Source organism: Pinus tabuliformis, chromosome 5_2, assembly GCF_031772625.1.
Source record: "Pinus tabuliformis cultivar Carrire ecotype Pingquan chromosome 5_2, CPIR1, whole genome shotgun sequence".
Lineage (NCBI taxonomy): Eukaryota > Viridiplantae > Streptophyta > Pinopsida > Pinales > Pinaceae > Pinus > Pinus tabuliformis.
The window spans coordinates 553,768,843-553,793,236 of record NC_142306.1 but is presented as its reverse complement, the minus strand read 5'-3'; the positions used below and the strand labels follow the sequence as shown (position 1 = coordinate 553,793,236).

Here is a 24,394-nt window from a genome sequence, read left to right as displayed (position 1 = left end):
TTATATGTACCTTACACCTTTCAAATGCCAACAAAGGCCTTTATAAGAGTCTTCAGTACAAAATCCTCGACCCCTCTGGGAAACAAGTTCCATTTTTGAACCATCTATTTAGTGATGAGAAGAGGAGATTCTTGAATGTGAACAGGCAAAAGCAACATACAATGAGGAATAGAAGTGTTGTGATTTCGACAACATTCATCATATAGGTGTTATATGTACCTTACACGTTTCAGATGCCAACAAAGGCCTTTATAAGAGTCTTCAGTACAAAATCCTCAACCCCTTTGGAAAACAAGTTCCTTTTTTGAACCATCTATGTAGTGATGAGAAGAGGAGACTCTTGAATGTGAACAGGCAAAAGCAACATACAATGAGGAATGGAAGTGTCGTGATTTCGACAACATTCATCATATAGGTGCCACATCGACCATGGGCATATTTACCTTCTCCTTTCTATCGCTTTCTATATATCCAACCCATTCAACCTCACTAGCCAACAATTATTTTCAACACGATTTCTATGTAATTATGGTTGGCACTTCATGTGCAACACAGCCCATGAGTTGGTCTGATTAACAACACTGCAAATGAAAATTCAAGGTCAACACTGTTAAGTTTAGGTATGTTCTATGCTTAGAGCAATTTATTTCAATTTTCATAGTTAACTCAATACCTTTTCCAAATTCGCAATCACATCAACATTAAAGTGAACTGCAAATCGAACATAAACATAAATCGCAGAAGACAAGCCAAGACAAGAGGACACGAGATGTGGCGCTAGCCAGGGACAAACCCCAATGTGGGAAACCCTCGATCAATTCTTCTTATAGGTTCTTCAATAGTTCAACAAAGAGAGAGAGATAGTATATTTACAACAAAAGTCATCACTTTGACTTATCTAGATCAGAGCATAGATCATCTCCTAGGATGATGATACATGAGATCGGTTGAAGACAAGCTGCTTCAACTGATTCTCCAAGGTGACTCCTTCACCTATCATAATGTTGCATCTCGTCATCATGTTGCACTTCATCGTGTTGTACCATGTTGCACTCATCATCAATATGCTGCATTTCATCATGCTTCATTAATCATGACTGTATCCATCACAGCACTGCATCTCCTCATGGTGCACCATGTTGAGCTCTTCATTGCACTAAGTTGCATCCAAATGCATGCTACAATACCTCATCATCATGTTGCTTCTCACTCCATGCTGCATCCAACTGCTGCATCTAGATCATCATGCTGCACACATCATGTTGTTGCACCATATATTCATGTTGCTGCACTAACTGTCACCTACAGCCAACCAAATCAGCTTTTTCCCTTACCTTAAAACTGCCCACACAGACCTGCGTCCTTCTTTCTTCAAACTAGGCCTAGTTGTAGCATTTAACAACCCTCCACGCAGTCATTAAGAAACCCTTGCTATGATGCTATGGCCTATGGCCTAGCACATAGCAACTCTGAAGTAAATTAACGCAGCAACACAAAGGAGCAGACTTCAACACTTTCCTTTATTGTATAATTGTGGCTTAATGTCTATATCAGCTTCCTTTAACACACAGTCACCTACAGCAAACATTGTTGCATTTGTTGTTGAATTAGGACTTTATTGACAGTGAATGAGTGCTCCCTTAGGACTGCGGATAAGGGCTATTTCAGGCAGCGTATTAGGGCCTATGTTAACAGCATATTAAGGCTCCTTCTGGACTGCATATGATTTTATTTTGGATAGCGTATTAGGACCTTTCCTAACTGCAGATTATGGCCTCCACTTGGCTGCATATAAGGCTCCCTCTTTGTTGTGGATTAGAGCCTCCACTTGGCTGCGTATAGGGCTCCTTAGACCTACGGATTAGGGCCTCCACTTGGCTGCGTATAGGGCTCCTTAGATCTGTGGATTAGGGCCTCCACTTGGCTGTGTATAGGGCTCCCTCTTTGCTGCAGATACGTCTGCGTATTGGAGCTCCCTTTGACTGTGTATTAGAGCCTTCCCTTTGCTGTGGATTAGGGTTACGTATCGGAGCTCCCTTTGACTATGGATTAGAGCCTTCCCTTTGCCACGAATTAGGGCTCACTTTGTTGTGCATTAAAACTCCTATTGACTGCAGCTAGGGCTTCTTAGATCTGCGGCCAAATCTCCTCCAAGACTAAAGCTTGATCTTCATTAGGGCAGCGTAGAGGTCTCCTTCATGACAGCGTATAGGATAGGGCATCCTCTAGGGCAATGTATCCTCTTTAGGTCTCTCCTCCCACCAAAACCCAAAGACAAGTGGAGAGGAAGAGATCACCAGGAAGATGAGTGTCTAAATGACCTGAAGTCCTCCTTTATTTATACTAAAACGTTGAGCACAAGTGGGGTTTATTTGGTTGTTGACCACAAGTGGGGTTTATTTGGTTGTTGGCCGACCTTGACGAATTGTCCCATAACACAAATAAATTCATATCTCCATGAATACTTATCGGAATCGGATGATCTTTAGATCAATCCTACACCTCTCGATGAGAGGGATCCAAGAAAAATATCAACTACCATTAATAAGATGACCCACATGGAGTTTGGCCCTAGTTGCCAATTTTAACACTCCCTCTCAACTAGGGAGAACTCCATCCGCTGATCCATATGTCCGACTGTACTATCTCTGCCATCAATGCCCTGCACTGCTCTGCTGAGCTCTGCTCAGTTTTGCTCTACTGAACCATGAAGAAGAAGAATTGATCGAGAATGTCTCATACCATTCTCTACTGTCCCGAAGTCATTTTCATCTTACTAACCCAAAGTCAGTTCTATTGATCCCAGATCAATATCACAAGAGTGTCTCAAATCACTCATATTGATCCCAGATCAATGGAGGTCATCCTAGCATAGGGAGTACGTTAGATACAACGATGCGTCCATCGATATTTCTACTATGGTCCCTAACCCCATTTCCCTGCTCATTGATCAGATGAGAGGTGCCTCCCATGAGTCCCAGACTGCATGGGTAGGAATCAGGATGCCTCGACAGAAGAACTAATCATCCTGTCCACAGGAGAACGAATCATCCTGTCCCACAGTCGCCACGGGAGAACTAATCATCTCGGCCTATAGGAGAACTAATCATCCTGTTCCACAGTTGCCACAGGAGAACTAATCATCCTGGCCCACAAGAGAACTAATCATCCTATTCCATAGTCGCCACGAGGTATCACAGGGAAAGGTTGAACCTGTCACCCTATACATAGCACACCACCAAGGGAGGGTGAGTCGCCCTGTGGTCGTATGTTGCTCCAGTAAGTACCCCAAGCCCCCCAGAGCTCCTAAAGCTCAATGCATGCAACATGCAGGACCCTTTTACAAAGGTCTCTCAATGACTCCAAGTCGTTCGGGAAAATCACAGATTTGATCTTTCCCCGGGGCTTTGACAAAGTGTCTGTGACCTGTACATCAGTCTCAATGCGATGGAGCCTCCTCGCTCATCGACTTACCATATCCTAGATAAGGTAGTATCTGATGTCTATCTGCTGGAGCAACCATCGAATACGGGATTCCTCAATAATCAAATCCCCCCTGGTTGTCACAAAGAATCACAGTGGTATTCATCATGTGTACAAACAACTCACTGATGAGCTTCCATAACGAGGCAGCTTCACATAGATCATACTCGTAGCTATGTATTCAGTCTCGGTGGTGCTTATAGCAACTAACTTCTGTTTCCTGATCATCCATGATATCGAAGCAAAATCCAGAGAGAACCAACAGTTAGAAGTGCCCTAGCGATCCTCCACACTGCCTGCCCAGTGAGCGTTCGAATAATCACGCAGCTTCATATTCCCGGCAATGTATCTCAATCCATGAGAGATTGTGCCCCGAAGATATCTCAGAAGATTCTTGGCACCAATCTAGTGAGGCTCAACCAAATATGAGCTCACCATGCTAACTACAAAACATATATCCGGACGGAAGTTCACAAAGAACATCAATGCAGATGAGTTTATGAAACTCAGAGGCATTTCCCAAATCTGGTCTGGCATCATCACCATACAACTTCTTAAAGTTAAGATCCTCAAGGTAGTCACGGGTTTGCAATTTACCCGGAATCTAACTCCCTCTTACTTCTGCAAATGAGAGGGTCTACACCTATCAGAAATAGGTCGTCCTCAGAAGGTGCCGGTATGAGAGGTCTATCATCCACAACCTTCGAGCAATGGTTTGGATCGGTTTCACTCCTAGTGAATCTCAGCTTCATCAGACAGCTATCAATGCTCTCATACTATGCTCAAGGTGTTTTGCTTCAAGCCATAGACAAATTTCTTCCACCTGTATACATGAGATTCCCAATCATGAATCTCAAACTCCTCGGGTTGTTCCAAACCTGTGGACCTGCTACATGAGGGGAATGGTCCCCTTGTGAGATTTTCCTTCGATACATCTCAGACATGTACCTTCATGCTCCTTTTGAATTTAGGCATCCCTGTCGTCATCTTTCCATCGATGAATGCCACCCTAAAACCTTTGACTTCCATTGTCGAAATGGACACCAGGTTCTTCTTGCGATCAGGTACATAAAAGAGATTTTGTAAATGAATTGAGTTACCCTCATTCAATTGAGGAGTAACATCCTACACCCTTTTCGGAATAGGTGGCATCGGCTCCAAGTATAATCCCATAATTGTTTCCATCTCTCCCAGATTCGAGAGAGCAACCCTTCTATCTGATGAGGTGCCTTGAAGCACTACAATCAATAAGCCAGATTCCCAAAGAATCTGAAGGAGAGGGCCAATACAAGATAACACTTCTTTATCTTATCAGAAACAACATTTGATTCTTCATACCTGGGGTTCCTTGCTTTCATTGAAGAGTCGACTATATCCTTGATGACTTGCATTACCTGTCATTCCTCTGATCATTGAAGATGTCCCTGGAATGATTATTATCATCATCAAGTGATGTGTCCCTGCCAGTTGGACACTCCTTCGCATAATAGTCGAACTGCCTTTCCTTCCATCCTTAGATCTGGACTTCCCATAGAAGTGATCTTTAGGTAGGCCATCAGAAGCTTCTGTTGCTCCACTCTGATAATATTCTCTGCTCCGACTTCACCCTCGGTGAATTTGAAGAGGGATGAGGAACCCATTGATCCTTTTGTCCTTTCCCAACTATTTTCGGTGATTGTTCTTTCACTCTTGCTTAGGCTTTGTCTTCACCTCAGCTCTGATACCATGTTAAGTTTAGGTATGTTCTATGCTTAGAGCAATTTATTTCAATTTTCATAGTTAGCTCGATACCTTTTCCAGATTAGCAATCACATCAGCATTAAAGTAAACTACAGATAGAACATAAACATAAATCGCAAAAGACAAGCCAAGACAAGAGGACACAAGATGTGGCTCTAGCTAGGGACAAACCCCAATGTAGGGAAACCCTTGATCAATTCTTCTTATATGTTCGTCAATAGTTCAACAAAGAGAGAGAGATAGTATATTTACTACAAAAGTCATCACTTTTACTTATCTAGATCAGAGCATAGATCATATCCTAGGATGATGATACATGAGATCAATTGAAGACATGTTGCTTCAACTGATTCTCCAAGGTGACTCCTTCACCTATCATAGTGCTGCATCTCGTCATCATGCTGCACTTCACCGTGTTGTACCATGTTGCACTCATCATCACTATGCTGCATTTCATCATGCTTCGCTAATCATGATTGTACCCATCACAGCACTGCATCTCCTCATGCTGCACCACGCTGAGCTCTTCATTGCACTAAGCTACATCCAAATGCATGCTGCAATACCTCATCATCTTGTTGCTTCTCACTCCATGCTGCATCCAACTGCTGCATCTAGATCATCATGTTGCACCATATATTCATGTTGCTGCACTAACTGTCACCTACAGCCAACCAAATCAGCTTTTTCCCTTACCTTAAAACTGCCCACACAGACCTGCGTCCTTCTTTCTTCAAACTAGGCCTAGTTGTAGCATTTAACAACCCTCCACGCAATCATTCTGAAACCCTTGCTATGATACTATGGCCTATGGCCTAGCACATAGCAACTCTGAAGTAAATTAACGCAACAACACAAAGGAGCAGACTTCAACACTTTCCTTTATTGTATAATTGTGGCTTAATGTCTATATCAGCTTCCTTTAACACATAGTCACCTACAGCAAACATTGTTGCGTTTGTTGTTGAATTATGACTTTATTGACAGTGAATGAGTGCACCCTTAGGACTGCAGATAAGGGCTATTTTAGGCAGCGTATTAGGGCCTATGTTAACAGCATATTAAGGCTCCTTCTGCACTGCATATGATTTTCTTTTCGACAGCGTATTAGGACTTTTCCTAACTGCAGATTAGGGCCTCCACTTGGCTGCATATAGGCCTCCCTCTTTGTTGTGGATTAGGGCCTCCACTTGGCTGCGTATAGGGCTCCTTAGACCTGTGGATTAGGGCCTCCACTTGGCTGCGTATAGGGCTCCTTAGATCTGCAAATTAGGGCCTCCACTTGGCTACATATAGGACTCCCTCTTTGCTGCGGATAGGGCTGCGTATTGGAGCTCCCTTTGACTGTGTATTAGAGCCTTCCCTTTGCTGCGGATTAGGGTTGCGTATTGGAGCTCCCTTTGACTGTGGATTAGAGCCTTCCCTTTGCCACGAATTAGGGCTCCCTTTGTTGTGCATTAGAACTCCTATTGACTACAGCTAGCGCTTCTTAGATCTGCGGCCAGATCTCCTCCAAGACTAAAGCTTGATCTTCATTAGGGTAGCGTAGAGGTCTCCTACATGACAGCGTATAGTATAGGGCATCCTCTAGGGCATCGTATCCTCTTTGGGTCTCTCCTCCCACCAAGTGGGGTTTATTTGGTTGCTGGCCGACCTTGACGAATTGTCCCATAACACAGATAAATTCATATCTCCATGAATACTTATCGAAATCGGATGATCTTTAGATCAATCCTACACCTCTCGATGAGAGGGATCCAAGAAAATTATCAGCTGCATTAATAAGATGATCCACATGGAGTTTGGCCCTAGTTTCCAATTTTAACAAACACAAATTGTGGAATCCAATCTCCAAGTTGCCAAGGAGATTGAGCTGGAAATCCCCTTGAAAACACTAAATTATGTTCCATAGGGGAGAGTAATGGTTACTTCTCAACTAATGTGGGTCACTGTCGATCACTATATAATATATTCCTTAGCTTCCTCGTATAATGTTTAATTACTCTTCTCAACTATGTTTCTTCTTCCTATTCAAGAAAGCTACCAACGATATATGTAAGGTAGGCAATATTAAGTGGATGCATGCATTTTATATAATGTAGTCTTTAGACTAATCATGTAATTGATAGATTTTGCTTTGAATTATTATGCAAAATATGAGTGACAATGCTTCCTGCTACATTGCTTGCAAGATCCATAGAAAATAATGCACAAAGAAATGTGCTTCACCCCTTATTTTCTTGAAACAATCCCCAAAAATTCCTAATGGTACAATGTCTTTGAAAATGGACAAATCATAAAATTAGGAAAGCCTTGAAAAATGGTCATATCATCAAATTTTAAAGATTTATTCCATTTCCTTAATGCATAGCAATGAATATTTGAAATTCAAAAATGTTCATTTTAATCTCAATTCTCTAAAATTTAACTAGTCTCCCCACTTCCAAAATGCAACTTACAAGTCAATTAAAAGACTTCATTTACAATAATAACAATAAACACCTCAATGCCGCCAAGATGTAGATCAATTGGCAATAGGGTGCATTATTAAGTGACTCCTTGCAAAGTCACTAGTTCAAATCTCAACTAACTTGTGTACCATGTGTGAGACCATGTGGATGCACCTAGAGGAGCGATAGCAATCGAAACGAACCCAATGTCACACGAGAATGAGCTTGGCCCAATTGCCAATTCCCCCAGTCACCAAAACATAATAATAATAAACACCTCAATATTAAGAATAAGCATAGAAGCCAATTCGTATTTTTGATGGGGTGGTTGATGGTGTGATATGTTGCTTTGTTTGTGTAGGAATTTTCGATTGAGCATAAGCAATGAAGTAAGGAACATGGTGAACAAAGCAAGTCAAAGATTTCAAGATCACATGCATGGCAATGTAAGAGTAATCAATGCACTCGAGAACAAAGCAGCAAAGCTACAATAACAATTGGCTTCCACACAAGCAAAGCTTGTTGACATTACTATGCAACATGTGAATCTCTTCACTCTCAATACTAGATAACATGACGCACATAAAAACATAGATCCATCTTAATTCTGAATCTACAAAGCATCGAGAGGGGTCAAATCTCTCGTAATGTAAGCCTCTTTTTGAGTGCAAATCTTGAGGAAAGATTTGCACCTCGAGAGATTTGAATCCTTTCGGTGGTTGGTAGATCTGAAGATGGATCTACACTAGTTCTTAATAATATTATTTATATTTATATAAATTTCATCTCTCTCTCTCTCTCTCTCTCTCTGTATATATATATATATATATATATATATATATTCTTATTCTTAATTTTATATATATATCTACAACATTTTTCTTTAACATGTTTTATAATTTTTTTAATTTAATTTTTAAATGTGATATGCATAGGATTGATATATATATACACCATTGCCAAGCCAAAGCGTTGGGGCGGATAGGGCCTCAAGAGATTGGATTCCTTCTCCAAAGCTCTGGCTGCTAAGCTTGGCTGGAGGCTACTCACCTCAGATGGCCTCTGGTCACAGGTGGCTTACGCTAAATACATCAAGCCCCAGTCTGTTTTGGATTGGATTTGTACCCATCATGGCACTAATCATCAAATCTCAAATATCTGGAAAGCTGTCATGGGTACCTTACCTCTCCTGCGTGAAGGCATCACCTGGCGCATAAAGGAAGGCAACGCGGTTCGCATCGGGTTGGACCCATGGGTGGGATGTGGAAATGCCCACAGATTACCTGCTGAATTAATTCGACACCTTCAGGGCAGAGGTATTACACACATCAAGCATATTGGAGACAATGCAAACTCAACGTTCCTACATCAAGCTTGGTTGACCGCTCAAGCTCTGGAAGTACCTGCTCAATGGACAAACGAATGGACGGAGTATACAAACGCACTATCTCAAGTACATATCAGGCTCACTGATGGTCCAGATGAAATCATATGGGCTTTTGCCAAGCATGGTGTCTACACACCGAAGCTTGGATATCTAAGACTCATGGAACCATATAAGCCCCCGGAAATTCAACCCACCTGGAAGGCTCTCTGGAAACTTAAGTCAGCCCCCCGGACGAGACTGTTGATGTGGAACATCCTAAACGATAAAATTCCCACTGGCACCAATCTCATGAAGCGGTCCTTTTATGGACCCTTCCGATGTCACCTCTGTCATAACGCAGAGGAAAGCACCGAGCACTTATTCCTCTCTTGCAGATCTTCACAGCAATTCTGGCAATCTCTTACATCGCAGATCCCGCTATTAAAAGACTGGCAAGGCAACAACCTCATGGAAGCCTGGAATGCCTGGTGTCAAAATCACTCTGGGAAAGCTATTAACATGCCACTGCTGGCATGTTGGGCCATTTGGATCGCTCGGAATCAGTCTATTTTCAAGCTTAAAGCCCCTCATTGGCCTTCTATCATTCTCCACACGGTTGCAGACTACAATATGCTACCTGATGAGGATCCCCCAACCCCGCCCCGCATTCTCAGACCTGTACCCATTGATACATCCAAACCATGGGCGTTCTTTGATGGCTCGGCTCAAGAAGCAGGCTGTGGGGGAGGAGCTATCCTCCACCTAAATGAAAGGCATTGTTATAAGCTACAAATCAACCTTGGAAGAGGCACTAATAATTTTGCTGAGCTATGCACCGCCAAACACATCATTCATTTTGCTCTTCATAAGCAATGCAGACACCTACAGCTTTTTGGAGACTCTAAAATTGTTTGTAATTGGCTGAATGATGCATCCCATTGTTATGCATTTACTTTGAGGCATATACTTGATGAAGCAAAGAGATTAACTGCTGCTTTTGAATCCTTTGTCTGCCAACATGTTTACAGGGAGCATAACACCGTCGCCGACCAGCTCTCCAAAGAGGCCGCGCATAGAGATGGAGAAGACTGGTTGATACAGGAGGAGATCGATGGCACATACTACCAGCATTACCACAGACCTTTTGACGACCTCTTGGACGCGGGGCTGTGAAGCCCACATTATATCAGCACAGTTTTTGTTTATAATATGTATATAGATACTGTCTAGATATGTCTACAGCACACTTTATTTTGTTTATACACAGTATATATATTGCTCTCTGCGAAGAGCACAGTCAAATTTTGATCTCTGATAAACTTAACAGTTTTATTATTTTGGAAATGCTCCCTGCGTGGAGACATCATGGACTGCTCTACAGTTATTTTTTGAAACTCTGATAGGCAATGCTGCCTACATATGAATATGCTACGGCATCTGCAAAATGTAATTTCTTAACTCATAATAGAAATTACGACTTTTTCCCAGGGGAAAAAAAAAAGGATTGATATATATATATATATATAGATAGATATTGATTGTAAATATTGAATTTTTATATGCTTATTAATTAAATTTAAATATGAAGTTACAAAATATAATGGTTACAAATATGAACCGTTATTTTAATTTATATGATCAAATGGGCCTTCATATATATATCTATATATATATATATATATATATTGCATTTTTGTATTTAAAAATATTTTTATTTATACATTTATTAATTAAATGTATTAAGTTTTTATATGTTTATTAATTATATGTTCTGAAATAGGGGCGGCAGGAGCAGGGAGGTGCTCACTCATCCTAAGAATCAACAAGAATTCAAATTTGCATGGGGATTGGGAGAGGTGACCAACAATGTTGCCGAAGCCTATGCTCTATACCAGGGAATAAAACAAGTTGTGCAAAGGAATATCGAAAAGATCATAGTGATCAAAGACTCTCCTCATTCTATTCAGAATTATAAGCAAATCTCTCCCCCGGGATCTTAAGTCTTAGATTTTTAAACACACTCTTTATCTCCTAAGCCTCATCCCCAAAAATCAATTCTTCCATGTTTTAAGGATGAACAACTCGGCAACAAATGAGATGGCCAACATGGGCTCTTCTCTCCCCAAGGGAGACTTAGCATGCCAAGGACATCTTAGAAAAGAGCCCCTCCCTTAATATCCCACATCAATTGCATAATATGTTATAGCTCACTCAAGGAAATAACTTTGGAGGATTCCATCTCCAAGCATCCAATATGTCCCCATGGGGAGTACATGTGCCTTCAATACCCGAATGTATCTAGAATCCTCAAATCGATATCTAATAGGCTTCCAAATCATGCATAAGGGTGGTTCCAAAACCATCATTTCCTCACTTTTCGTTGCGATGGAAATCAATCGAAGCATGTGAAGAAGCATTGATATATGGCATTTTTGTTTAAGTGTGTGAATCTCTAGGTGAAGTTGGAAGAAACTCCTCAGAGGCATAATGTCCAATTCATAATATCAATTGCGGGGAATTGTACCGAGGAAAATCATGCCTTTGAGTGGAGGTTGATGGTTGTAAGCTTCGGTTGGCCTCTAAAGTCTTTGTTTCTGCATGTCATCCTTGTTGCTCCATGGTAATGTCATTTTCAATTCTGGGTCTCCCGCCTCCCCTCCGAAGTATATCTATCAAAGGTAAATCTCTTGCCACTTCCACTCTATTCTTTTTCATCTCGATTTGGAAGCCCTTGGTCAGCATTTCAAGGTTATATGTCTCACTTTTATGCTGTCGTTTAGAGTATCCACATGGCAGTATGTTCATTGACTCTGCAGGTTCCATATTTCATAGGCATTTCTCTCTTTTGGACCTATCCTACCTGCTTGTTCTTACTATGTTCCTATTTATTTGTTATCTTGTAGTACCATGGCCTTCTTGAAATCTCTACTTATGTTGCTTTGTGTCCTAATGGATGGAGAAGGGGCAACGATGGTTCCCCTTCTGAATTTTAGAATCAATTCCCACAGAGCTAATACCTAGTTAAAAAAGGTCTGGGACTCCTGACTCTATGTGTTTTTTGTGTATTGCATTCAAGTTTCAGTGGCTACACAGAAGGATATGACTCTTAGGGACAACTTCAATGAAGATTACAATAGTATTGTCCAACATAAGAGCTCCTCCTCTACAGGAATACAACTCAATCAAAACTACACATACAGTCTGAAATTCATGTGAATGTTCTACTCTCCCAACTGGATGAGGTGCATATGCAAATAGAAAAGCTTCAGCAAGAAAATCATGAAGATGAAAGCGTCTTCAAGGGCTATCAAACTCATTAATAAGCATAGTAGATGCATTGTCATGTTTGTTTTTTGATTGACCACTTTTAGCATTGTTATAAGCTTTGCAATGGGACAATTAGAATTAACTGTGTAAAAATGAAACATCAAGAAAACAGAGATTGTATGAAACTAGAAATAGAAACTTTGGGAAAAGTTTCTCTATTCAATCTCGGCATGTACAATCTGAGCTTTATGCTCGAAACTTTTTAATACAAAATATTCATGGTTCCTGTTAAAAAAAGCATATGTTCTGAAATATCATGGTTACAAATATGAATCATTATTATTTTAATGTGATATGTAAATATGATTTTCTCGACAAAAAAAATAATAATAATAATTGTTTGTAATTTTATTAATGAAAACAAAATTATAATATAATAAATTAATTTGAATGGATTTATTATTTTTATCTTTTTTAATTTAATCAACATTTTATTTTATTATAATTATTTTTTGATTTAATGTTTCATTTTACGAACACTACAATACCTCTTCCATATTGAGCTAACATTTAAATGTTTACACTCATTTACAAACACTACAACATCTCCCCCATATTGGGTTGTAGAGAGCCTCTCGACGCAATTACCACAAGAAAGTGAAGATGCAGATGTGAAGTCGCTTGTTTTACATGATCAAAATCATCCTATATAGTTTTGGGAACCACTCTAGAGATAAACAAAATTACAGAAACATATATGAGCTTGAGAAGTAATCATCACCCGATTTAGATTACATGATTTTTGGAATCTCCAACCCTAGGTTTGTAGGTGGTGGTGGATTTGAAGATGATAGAAGTGCTATAGTTGCCTTCATATTATTAGAGTAGTGAATTGAAGAGAAACTTATCAAACATTTGGGTTAATGGAGAAGAAGACAGGTAGGTCAAGGGGCTTACACATATGTCTAAACTTTTGTCCATTGAAACCGCGAAATCATTGAGCAACTGGACAAGTGGATAATCATAAAGACAATGACAAATCATCGATTTTGAAGGACAAATAGAATTTTGTACATTGTCCTCTCGATGAGAAACTTGGGGTCTTGGAGATTTTATGGTTTGAGCAATCTATGGATTATATCCTATGCATGCCCAACATGCATTAAATGAAGCTTGTATGCAAGACAAAGTTGTAAAGGAGGATGTCACATAACAAGAGAAGATAGGTAGTTTTGGAAACCACTCTAGAGATAAACAGAATTACAGAAACATATATGAGCTTGAGAAGTCATCATCACCCGATTTAGATTACATGATTTTTGGAATCTCCAACCCTAGGTTTGTAGGTGGTGGTGGATTTGAAGATGATAGAAGTGCTATAGTTGCCTTCATATTATTAGAGTAGTGAATTGAAGAGAAACTTATCAAACATTTGGGTTAATGGAGAAGAAGACAGGTAGGTCAAGGGGCTTACACATATGTCTAAACTTTTGTCCATTGAAACCGTGAAATCATTGAGCAACTGGACAAGTGGCTAATCATAAAGACAATGACAAATCATCGATTTTGAAGGACAAATAGAATTTTGTACATTGTCCTCTCGATGAGAAACTTGGGGTCTTGGAGATTTTATGGTTTGAGCAATCCATGGATCATATCCTATGCATGCCCAACATGCATTAAATGAAGCTTGTATGCAAGACAAAGTTGTAAAGGAGGATGTCACATAACAAGAGAAGATAGGTAGTTTTGGGAACCACTCTAGAGATAAACAGAATTACAGAAACATATATGAGCTTGAGAAGTCATCATCACCCGATTTAGATTACATGATTTTTGGAATCTCCAACCCTAGGTTTGTAGGTGGTGGTGGATTTGAAGATGATAGAAGTGCTATAGTTGCCTTCATATTATTAGAGTAGTGAATTGAAGAGAAACTTATCAAACATTTGGGTTAATGGAGAAGAAGACAAGTAGGTCAAGGGGCTTACACATATGTCTAAACTTTTGTCCATTGGAACCGCGAAATCATTGAGCAACTGGACAAGTGGATAATCATAAAGACAATGACAAATCATCGATTTTGAAGGACAAATAGAATTTTGTACATTGTCCTCTCGATGAGAAACTTGGGGTCTTGGAGATTTTATGGTTTGAGCAATCCATGGATTATATCCTATGCATGCCCAACATGCATTAAATGAAGCTTGTATGCAAGACAAAGTTGTAAAGGAGGATGTCACATAACAAGAGAAGATAGGTACAAGTGCCTTCCAAGATCAAAGTATTGAACAACCAAGTTTCAAGCAAAAGCTTTCCCTTACAATGCCTTCAACATAACAAGGGCTTCTTTTTGTTGACTTTGGGTGTCAATAAAATGTAAGAACAACAACAACAACAAAAATTATTAGACCCTGCAAATTGGCCCTCTACAACAACTAACATGCATCCTCACAAATATCTTGAATGAGGTACTCGAACTCAAAGCAGCTTTTAACAATATTACATGTTCTCATATCTACAGGGAACATAACAAAGGCGCTGACAAATTATCCAAGGAGGCCGCGTTGATGGACAAAGGTATTTGGGAGATCACAGAAATTCAAGGCCAGCAGGAACACAAATATTATCACCGTCCATACATAGACCCGGGATACCAGACTACACTGGGTCATCAAACAAACTGAAGTTTTTTGCATGTATATGACAGATGAAATTTGATAAGCTTAACATATTTTTGTCGAAACAGTAAGATGTGTTGCCGAAAAGGCATATTGTAACAACTCAAACAGAATGCCCCGTGTGGCAAATCTGAACTGAAAACTCATACAGAATCTTTTTGCAAAGGGTACAATGTACAAAGTGAACATCAGCATATGCGTAGAAGCATCTACAAAATGTAATTTTCCTTAATAATGAAAATTACGGATTTTTCCAGTGGAAAAAAAAAAAAAAACATGCATCCTCATAATCTAAGAAAGAAAAGTGCAAAAAATAACTAATGTAAATTTACTCACTAATTGAACTCAACCAATAAGTGGAAACAAAAAGTAAAGTAATTTGTTGACATGCTCTGAATTGTTTGGTAATAGTGCATGCCCCAAAAATGAAAAAGACATCGCCAATTGTATGAACTTACTCAAATTCTAAGTTAATTGAACAATCTTAATTATAATCTAAAGGAGGTTGTGAACTACGATTTTGATGAGGTAATAAAACGTGTATATAATCAATTTTAATCTTTATATAATAATGACTTGCTAAATTCCCTAGATGGGATGATGATCAAGATTTGGGGGGAGGGGGGCAAGGGGCAGGTTGCCACTGCCCCCCCCCTGGTTAATGAGATGGGGGACATGGCAACGCGCCCCCGACAAGTGTAAAAGCAAGTGTGTTAAGATATTAAAACTCTAGCACTCGGTCTTATGAAGGGGCAATGCAGTTCAAGTGGTGGTTTGTTCAAATGGTTTATGTGTGTGGGGAAGGAGGTCATTATGATGCTTCTCACGCCATTAAATCTCTATACATACACATAGGTCACAACTATTGGCGAAGGAACAATGTCTGGCAAGGGATTCAAATGTATGCAAGGGAATTGGAACTATGTGACGTTGGGACGAGTAATGCCATGAGCAAATATGTAATGCAGTAAAGCCATGCACCCAACTGCATGCACACCAAAGAGTGGAAGGAACTTGCCTCCACGCTTGGAGGACTCCTTTAGAAAGAGGTAATTCTGTGTGGCACTTCAGTAATGGAATTTGGCAATTCATTTGGTTAAATTGCGGGAAATTCGGCCAAAATCTAGTGTAAGGGAGTATTATGTTGTTGTTTCCTTCTTATTCATGGCATACGAGTTGGAGATTTCTTATCTTTTCCATTTTGGGTCCATTACTCTGTTAGTGGTTATGGTTTTTCCTTTCATCTTGCAATCCTGGGTCTATTCCCTCCTCTTGGTTGCGGTATAATGTCTGTTGGGTTCCTTTGGTGGGTTGTTCGTCACCCAAAGGTTGGTTGTGTTGAAGTTGTAACTAGGTCCAGTATTCATAATATATATATTTATCATCATTGTATTAATCATGTTTTTGTCAAGCATGTTCTTCATGCTAGAGTAATAAGGAATTTATTTATGAGTCAAAAGAAAACTATTTATTTCATGTCCCGTTTGGGTAACTTAAAAGAAAGAAAAAATTATTTTTATTTTTGAGTCTATAAGTCCACAAGATGACCAAGTTGGCCCTCCTTGGACAAGTTGGCCTAGCCCTCCAAATGGAACCTATGCGACCCTCCTGCACAGCTATATATTGAAGACCTATTCAACCTACTTGGAGCTCATTCAATCACCACATCACAAGTATTTTTGAACCTAGTGAAGGAAGAAGAGGTCGAGTCAAAAGAGAGAGAAGACAAGTCAAAGCATAGAAGAATATTTCCCTGTTGATCAAATTTCTAACCTACAGCAACTTGCAAGTGTGGACTGATTTTTCTGTGGAAGAGGTTGAATTTTTTTGAAGTGATTGCAAGCCAAATTTCGACCCCTTATTGTAGGACCAAAATTTTTTGAGTTTGACCAAATTGGAGCATATTTGACCAACGTTGACTTTGACTTTTTGGAGGTGACTTTGAAGTTGGTATCTTGGTGGCAGTTTGGTATTGGTCTTGGCTTGGATATCTCTCATTTGATTCTATTCTATAAGAAAAGGATTCTTGGGTTTTCCCCTTGAGGATTTTTCTCATTGTAATTTCTATTTTTCTTGAAAGATAGAACAAATGTATAATTTATTGATGAAGAAGACATAAGAAGTAATAAGAAGACATCTAACATTCACAAGTAATTATTACGAATGGGAATTAAGTGTTACACTACATTGCACTTGGTTTCTCAACAAATTGTTGGGCGAGGCTTTGGTGGCTGAGGGCGTTCAGCTTTTATCTTGGTTATGCTTGGTATTTTCAATCAATAGTTCCAGTTACTTCCATTCATTTTGGTTGTGTCTTAGTGACCGCATGGTGTCTTTGTTGGTCTAGTAGTCAGCCTAGGGCTTGGTAGCAGGTGGGTTCCTGGTGGTTGAAGGAACTCTACTCTGTTTTTGGTAATATCTCACTTATACAGTCAATGGCGATGGCATTTTCCATCCCTCTTGGTTGGGTTATAGTGTCTGAGTTGCTTGCATGGTGGTATCTCCATCAACGCGCAGCCTAGTTTCAGGAAGATAGTTGGTGGCTAGAGGAATTAGTGTTATTCTTGTACATGTGCCTCGCTATCACAGTTTTCATTCTAGTCGGTCCCCTTGCCACTCATCTCTTGGCTCTTGGTTGTAACAGTTTGGGGCGACCTCGTGCCTGTAGTGCTTCTCTTGGTGAATGTGGAACGTGGTTAAAAATTGTGCTTCCAAGTGCCTCGTTCCCCATCCATGCTAGCAAGCTCAAGTAAGAAGGGAGGTTGCTTATTATCAAGAGTAGGCCTACCAGGGACATACTCACATGCATCATCGGATTGAGATTTTTGCCTCTCATTATTGGGAGCTCGCTCCTGCTCGTGTGTAGGAAGGAACTTAGCAAGACGGAGGGGGAAGCCTCTTCTCATCAGACCCCCATCTCAAACAGAGAAGTTCTGCCTAATTAGGCAGATCGAATCCCAAATATTGATCATACGAGGGGTCAATTTGACCAATATATGCAAATAGTGGATCTTTACTAGCAAATGAAACTTACAATGGGGAGGACTCTTTTGGACTGGCATGAATCTTGTATGGACATTCTTCAATCCCTTGAACACCTGCACAGGCACTTAAGGGATCTTGACCGAAGGATGGGGAGGATTGAGAAACATCTTGGTGTTCCCCTAGCAACATGAAGAACTTTAGCAAATCGCCAATGGCAAGCTCAGATTCCCACCCCTCAACCTGATTATGATATGGTTTTGGTTTGTGATTTCATATTTGTAGTTACTTTTGTACAAGGTCAATTAGGCCTTATGTAGGAAGAGCTCGCTCCTGCCCGTATGTAGGAAGAACTTAGCAAGACGGAGGGAGAAGCCTCTTCCCATCAGACCCCCATATCAGACAGAGAAGTTCTACCTGATTGGGCAAATCGAATCCCAAATCTTGATCATACGAGGGGTCAATTTGACCAATATATGCAAATAGTGGATCTTTACTAGCAAATGAAACTTACATTGGGGAGGACTCTTCTGGACTCGCATGAATCTTGTATGGACATTCTTCAATCCCTTGAACACCTGCATGGGCACTTAAGGGATCTTGACCGAAGGATGGAGAGGATTGAGAAACATCTTGGCATTCCCCTAGCAACATGAACTTTAGCAAATCTAACAGCACCCATGCCAATGGCAGGCTCAGATTCCCACCCCCTCATTATGATATGGTTTTGGTTTTTGATTTCATATTTGTAGTTACTCTTGTACAAGGTCAGTTAGGCCAGTCTTAGTTTTAGTTTGGCTACTTTTGTATCTTTCAGTTCTCAGTTGTCCCTCTCTTCCCTAAGGAAAGTCTATTTTTGGCTATGGTTCGATCTCCCTTGTGAGAGACTGGCTTGACTTTTGTAATCCTCTATGTAAATCCCAGTTTTTGTCGTTAATACAATTCACCCCACAAAATAAATAGTGACCTACTAAATTTGGCATATGACACTAGGAAACAATATCATGCTTTGGATGTAATCATTCCCTTGAAATCTCAATTCCAATTGTCCATAAACATAAAAATTAATTTTCTTTTGCAAACTAGGTATTGATCTACTAGGGCTCAATTTCACCATAGTTTGTGCCACTCATATAGCATGAGTTTCAAAACGGATAAAATTAGGTGCAAATACGAGCCAACTTTGATAGAATAACTACCCCTTTGAACCTAGACCTAAGAGGAAGAAAGTCCATTCTTTGCAATAAAACCTTTCAAGCCATACTACTCAAACCACTTCCCAAAATAAATAAATAAATAAACAATACAATTTCAATTAGTGGTTTCTAGAATTCTTGCATCCTTTTTTGAAGTCAATATTCCAAACCCTCAAACTGATGCCCATCATCAAGGCCACAAGAAAATGAATATTGAAGAGGATGGCACATGAGAATATGTATGGAGGTGCTCCTGTGCAATATTGTATTAATTTTGTCAATTTAAGAAGGGGATTGCTATTAGGGGCAATATATGCGAGGGGGCTTATTTCTTCCCTGGAGGAATCCTAGAGCATAGTTTTGCATGGCCCATGAATCCTTTTTTATCAAAAATTCTCAAATTCCTGTAGGATTTTCCAAAGGCCATGTCAATCTATCGATCCCCATAACCATTATTGTCTAAAACAAACAAAGGTGCTTAACCTAGGTGACTTTCATCCAAATTCCTTAAAGCACATGTTGCCAAAGTAAGAACATCCATTTTATTGGATGGACGGTAACATGAAGCAATGTTAAGGCACTAGGCAGTGTCGCTTTCCTTCCTTTAAACTCGATAGTCAAGAAACCCATTAGAGTTCTTGGAGACCAAAAGATTGAAGAGAAGAGGTTCAATTGTCCACTTGATATGTTCATATTGACCATTAAGATCTCCAACAAACAAGGTCATTCTTACTATGGGGCCAACTGATATTATGTCATCCAGAAACCTAACTCAACATTTTAGCTTTTGGGAAACATGTAAAACATTTTTTCTTCAAACTGTTGCACGACGAGATTGGCCAACACACAAGGGGTAAAGGTGACCCTATGTGCAACGCTGCAAGTTTGTTTGCAAATCTCACACTAAAAGCCACAAAAGACTTTTGGAATAAATAGAGTTTCACAGTCTAGTGGTATGTATAGTTGGCATTAATTTCAATAGCTTTGTCAATAGGGATCGCTGTAAAAATTAGCACTACGTCAAACTAAGAAGTGTTCCACACTCTTCAATTCTAAGGTTCTTTATTTTGCTAACAAAGAACATGATCCTTGATGTGAGATTCAGTGTCCCCAACAACAGGTTTAAACTTGTTGACTAGATAGTTCGCAAGAAGATTCGTAGGAGACGGTAGACCCAATGAAGTTAAGAATGGGACGAAGAGGGGCATCATTTAAACGGATTTTTTGGTAAACCTTAAATACGCAGGATCATCAGATGACTCGAAAATAAATTCTGCTTTAGTTTCCCGTTAAGGGAAGGGTCCTTGATGACTTTTGTCAACTCTTTGATAACCCTATTCATCGGATTTTGGCCTTGCCTTCTGTAACATGCATTTGTTCTTACGTGCCCATCCAGTAAATCAAAACTCAACTATCAACCAGAAAAAGACACAAATGGACTCTAGCGCAACAGATCAGCTACAAAAACCATTAAATTAATCAAACCAGCAACTCAAAAACAGTACTGCTCCAGATGAAGCACCATTCTAATCGCCATAACATTCAGGCGAAATTAGCTATTACAGAACTGCAGATCAAATATCCGAAATGGGAGCCAATTTCGCAAATTACAAATACGGAAAACTGCAAAAGCTAACAGAAATTTACAAACCGAAAAATTGTATCTCCAAAATGAACTTGTAAGATCCATAAAACAAATACAGCAAAAGCGACATAACCTTAAAGAGATGCAGATTCCGAAGCCCTCTTCAAGCTCCTCCGGATCTGTAGCGATACAGCTTGCCAATGACATGGAGGGCCGTGACGAACCCTATGAAGCAGAGGCTCATGACCAATACGACCGTCGGTGTAATCTTGAGGCCTGGCGCATCGTCTGTGTAGAACCTGAGCATGTTGCTACCGCCACCGCTACCCCCGAACCCTCCTCCTCCGCTGCCGCCGCCGCTGCCGCCCGTCGTTCTTCTGCGCCTCAGGCCAGCCGTGGCAGCAGCGCTGCCGCGAGGCGCCGCCCCCGTGGGGCCGCCTCTGGAGACTACAGAAGCGGACTGGGACTGAGAGGAGCCTCTCGCCATGGGACTGTTTGGTCTTTACGGAGCGAAAGAGAAATTGAGGGCTTCAGGGTTTCTGGGAGCAAGAGCAGATCCGAGAAATTGAGAGATTCCGAGAAATTGAGAGATACGGAATTTGCAGAGGCTGGGAATGGAAATGGAAATGCGATTTTATAATGCGTTGTCTTCGTTGTTATGTTGGTTGTGAACAATAAATATTAAATGTGACCTAAATGTTATATGTAATTTATAATCTCTAGTTATATGAAAAAAGGAGTAAGGCATTGTAGTAGTCGGAATTGGCATGTTTGAGAGGTGGACGCATGATTGAGTATTTATAGAAATTTGGAGAATGGATGTATCAAATTTGTGGATTATTAGGCAGCATATGTGCTTTGAATTCTTGATATTCGTATAACTGTTAAGTATATTATTTTTTGTTTGTAGATTTATGAATGGATGTATCAAATTTGTGGATTATTAGGCAGCATATGTGCTTTGAATTCTTGATATTCGTATAACTGTTAAGTATATTATTTTTTGTTTGTAGATTTATGAAGTCCTTGAGGTGACCTGCAAAAGTGACTAAAAAATTATTTCGAGAGGGTAGAATGTTAGCGTTTTTGGATGGAAGTATCAAAGATGGATCCTTTCTATATCTCATCAATGCTTCACAAGGGGTGCCAAGAAGCTCAAGTTGTGAAGTTCATTTTGATTCTAATACTTTCTCTCCATTAGTTTGACAAGTCAAGCTATCAGTGAAGTTTATTTGGATCCTAATACTCCCTTTTCATTAGTTTAGTCAAACTTAATGTCGATTGAAGCTTCTAGATCTAGTGTGGAGGCTTCATCTATGTTTTCTATGACCTTGTTCCTAGGGCTTTTAGTTTGTAATTAAACTAGGGGTGTAGGTTTTATCAAGGATAAGCTTAATCAAAATCTCCTTCAAGGTGGAATCCTAATGAACTTTGGCGCAAGTCCAGTGAAGAAAAAGCAAAAGGTTGTGAGGAGTAGAGGTGGGGGTGTCTCACTTGTGGTTGGCAAATACTGTTGGGTCAATTAGATATTACATCTATCAAGGAATACCTTTATTGGTAGATTTCTAGGAAGGTGGGTTGGCTTGAAACATATTAGGAGTTGGATAAGGAAAGTTTGGTTCCCTTCTCTAGGATATGTTCTTATCTTTCATATCTAAGTGCAAGGTTAGTTAGGGTTCAGTTTTCACTTTGTGGAGCATGCTAATATGATATTGAAGGTTTTATGGTTCCTATATAATTCTTTACTCTCTTTGAAAGCTTAGAACCCTTTGTTCGATCCTAAGGATGAATGCAGTGGTAGTACCCTTGTTTGGGCAAAATTACCCAATCTGTCAATGGAATTCTAGTATGAGCCAGTAATGAGGGTTATTGGGGATATGTTGGGAAAAATTATACTTGTTGATTATGGTTTCTTGTTGAGTGTGACTAGCTCAATTGCAAGGGCTCAAGTGGAGTTTGATGTTAGTCAAGGTCTATTTGAGTCTCCAAATTTGTTTTACAAAGGTAGGAGACATACTTAGGTATTGAAATATTTAAACATTCCTTTTAGATGTGCCTAGTGTCGTGAGTATGGTCATGTCTATAAATATCGTGATAAGCTTGTGATCAAGAAGTTTTGGTGAAAGAAGGTTGGGCCTTTATCTGACTTAGGGGGAGAAGCATCTTCTTTGTCAGGCCTCGTTTTGATGTTGAAGAAGCCTATTGATAATTTGGGAACTTGTGTTGATCGAGTTGTTGAAAAGGGTCATGTGGAGGATTCCCTCATTGCTTTGAGGAACATAGTTGTTGGAGATCTCTCAATATCATTTATGGAAGGCTCAAGGCTAAGTATATACCAAACTCCATTCAGCATGGAGGTGTTGTTAGTGGCAACTACTTTCATCCCTTGCATCTTTATCTCAAATACTTCAAAAGTAGTCAGCCAATCATTTGAGGTGAATAAGATAAAAACTGCTCTTTCCAATTTTCCTATTTTCTAAAAATATGGAAGCCATGGGGGAGAAGTGTAGAGTTTCAGGAAATTTTTCTAGCTCCCATAGGAGGTCTAAGGAGAAGTCAAAATCATCCTCAGTCCATCTTTCATCATAAGATGCAAGATCATCCCATTGCTTCTGCTCTCGCTCTTGATTATGTGAGTTTGGCTAAAGATTTTGTCCCCTCCTATCCTGTGCAATATACTCCTTTGGTAGGCCCTATGGTAGTTACCTCTTCCTCTTAGTCTAGGGGTGGTGGTCATTACCAATTTTAGTCTTGACCATAGATTCTTCTCGATCTGAAGGGTTGGGAATTGACTCTTTGAAATAGTTTAGGCTTCCAACAGTAAGAAGGAAATCAGTTGTTAAATGGGCTCAATAAACCACTATTCGTGATGTTAATCAAGGTCGAAAATTGTTGATAATCAAGGCCCTTAGAGAAAGCCATGCCCTTATCTTGTTCCTTCATGAGAAATATCTCTCTAAACATATGTTGGTTAGGGGAGCAAGCCAAGAATTTGGCCCTAAAAGGGTTGGTGGAACTTGAGCAAGCTAACATAATTCTAATCCAATAATCTATGGGAATGGGGGACCTATTGATATTTGAATTAAGAAAGGTTTGAGTACTTGGGACTTTCTTGTAGTTGGTTCAAGGGCTTGTCTAGGGTGTTAGTTACAAGGTGGAACCACAACATTTCTCTAATTAACTATTTTCTTATCTACTTAGGGCTATGTACAAATGTCATTATAAATGCTTGGGCTTATCATTTAATTTGCTCACGTTTATGGCCCTTATGAGGAAAAACAATAATTTTGGGACAAGTTTCTCAATCTCTAATGTTTGAAGCCAGATAGTGTAGAAATTCTGCTCTCTACGCATCTAGTAGAGAAACTGTAGATTAAACTGATTATGCAATGTACTAAAGCAAAATGCTTAATCTACTTCTACAATCAAACTTGCGGAAGCTTAATCAATTTTGAGCAAGATCAACCAGAACACATACGACAGAGAAGAAGATTCAATCACACATGAAACACAGAAGAATACTCTAGAGAAAGCCTCAATTAAAAACCCCGGTATCTGTATTATCATACAAGTGGCAATATCTCAGGTTTAACAAACCTTTAGCTCACAAGCTATCCAGCTCTCAGTACAATCCCTCACTACTG

The 24,394-nt window shown here is 39.8% G+C and overlaps 1 protein-coding gene across 1 annotated transcript in view; it reads right to left on the bottom strand.

The window, feature by feature from the left end:
• The window catches only part of LOC149160153 (Preprotein translocase Sec, Sec61-beta subunit protein), a 28,671-nt gene extending 7,262 nt beyond the window's left edge, over positions 1-21,409 (bottom strand). The window contains exon 1 of the mRNA XM_089436640.1: positions 20,884-21,409. Within this exon, the coding sequence (XP_089292766.1) occupies positions 20,914-21,237 (324 nt within the window). The 5' untranslated portion in view covers positions 21,238-21,409 and the 3' untranslated portion in view covers positions 20,884-20,913. The remainder of the gene's footprint in view (positions 1-20,883) is intronic.
• Between the last annotated feature and the right edge of the window lie 2,985 nt (positions 21,410-24,394).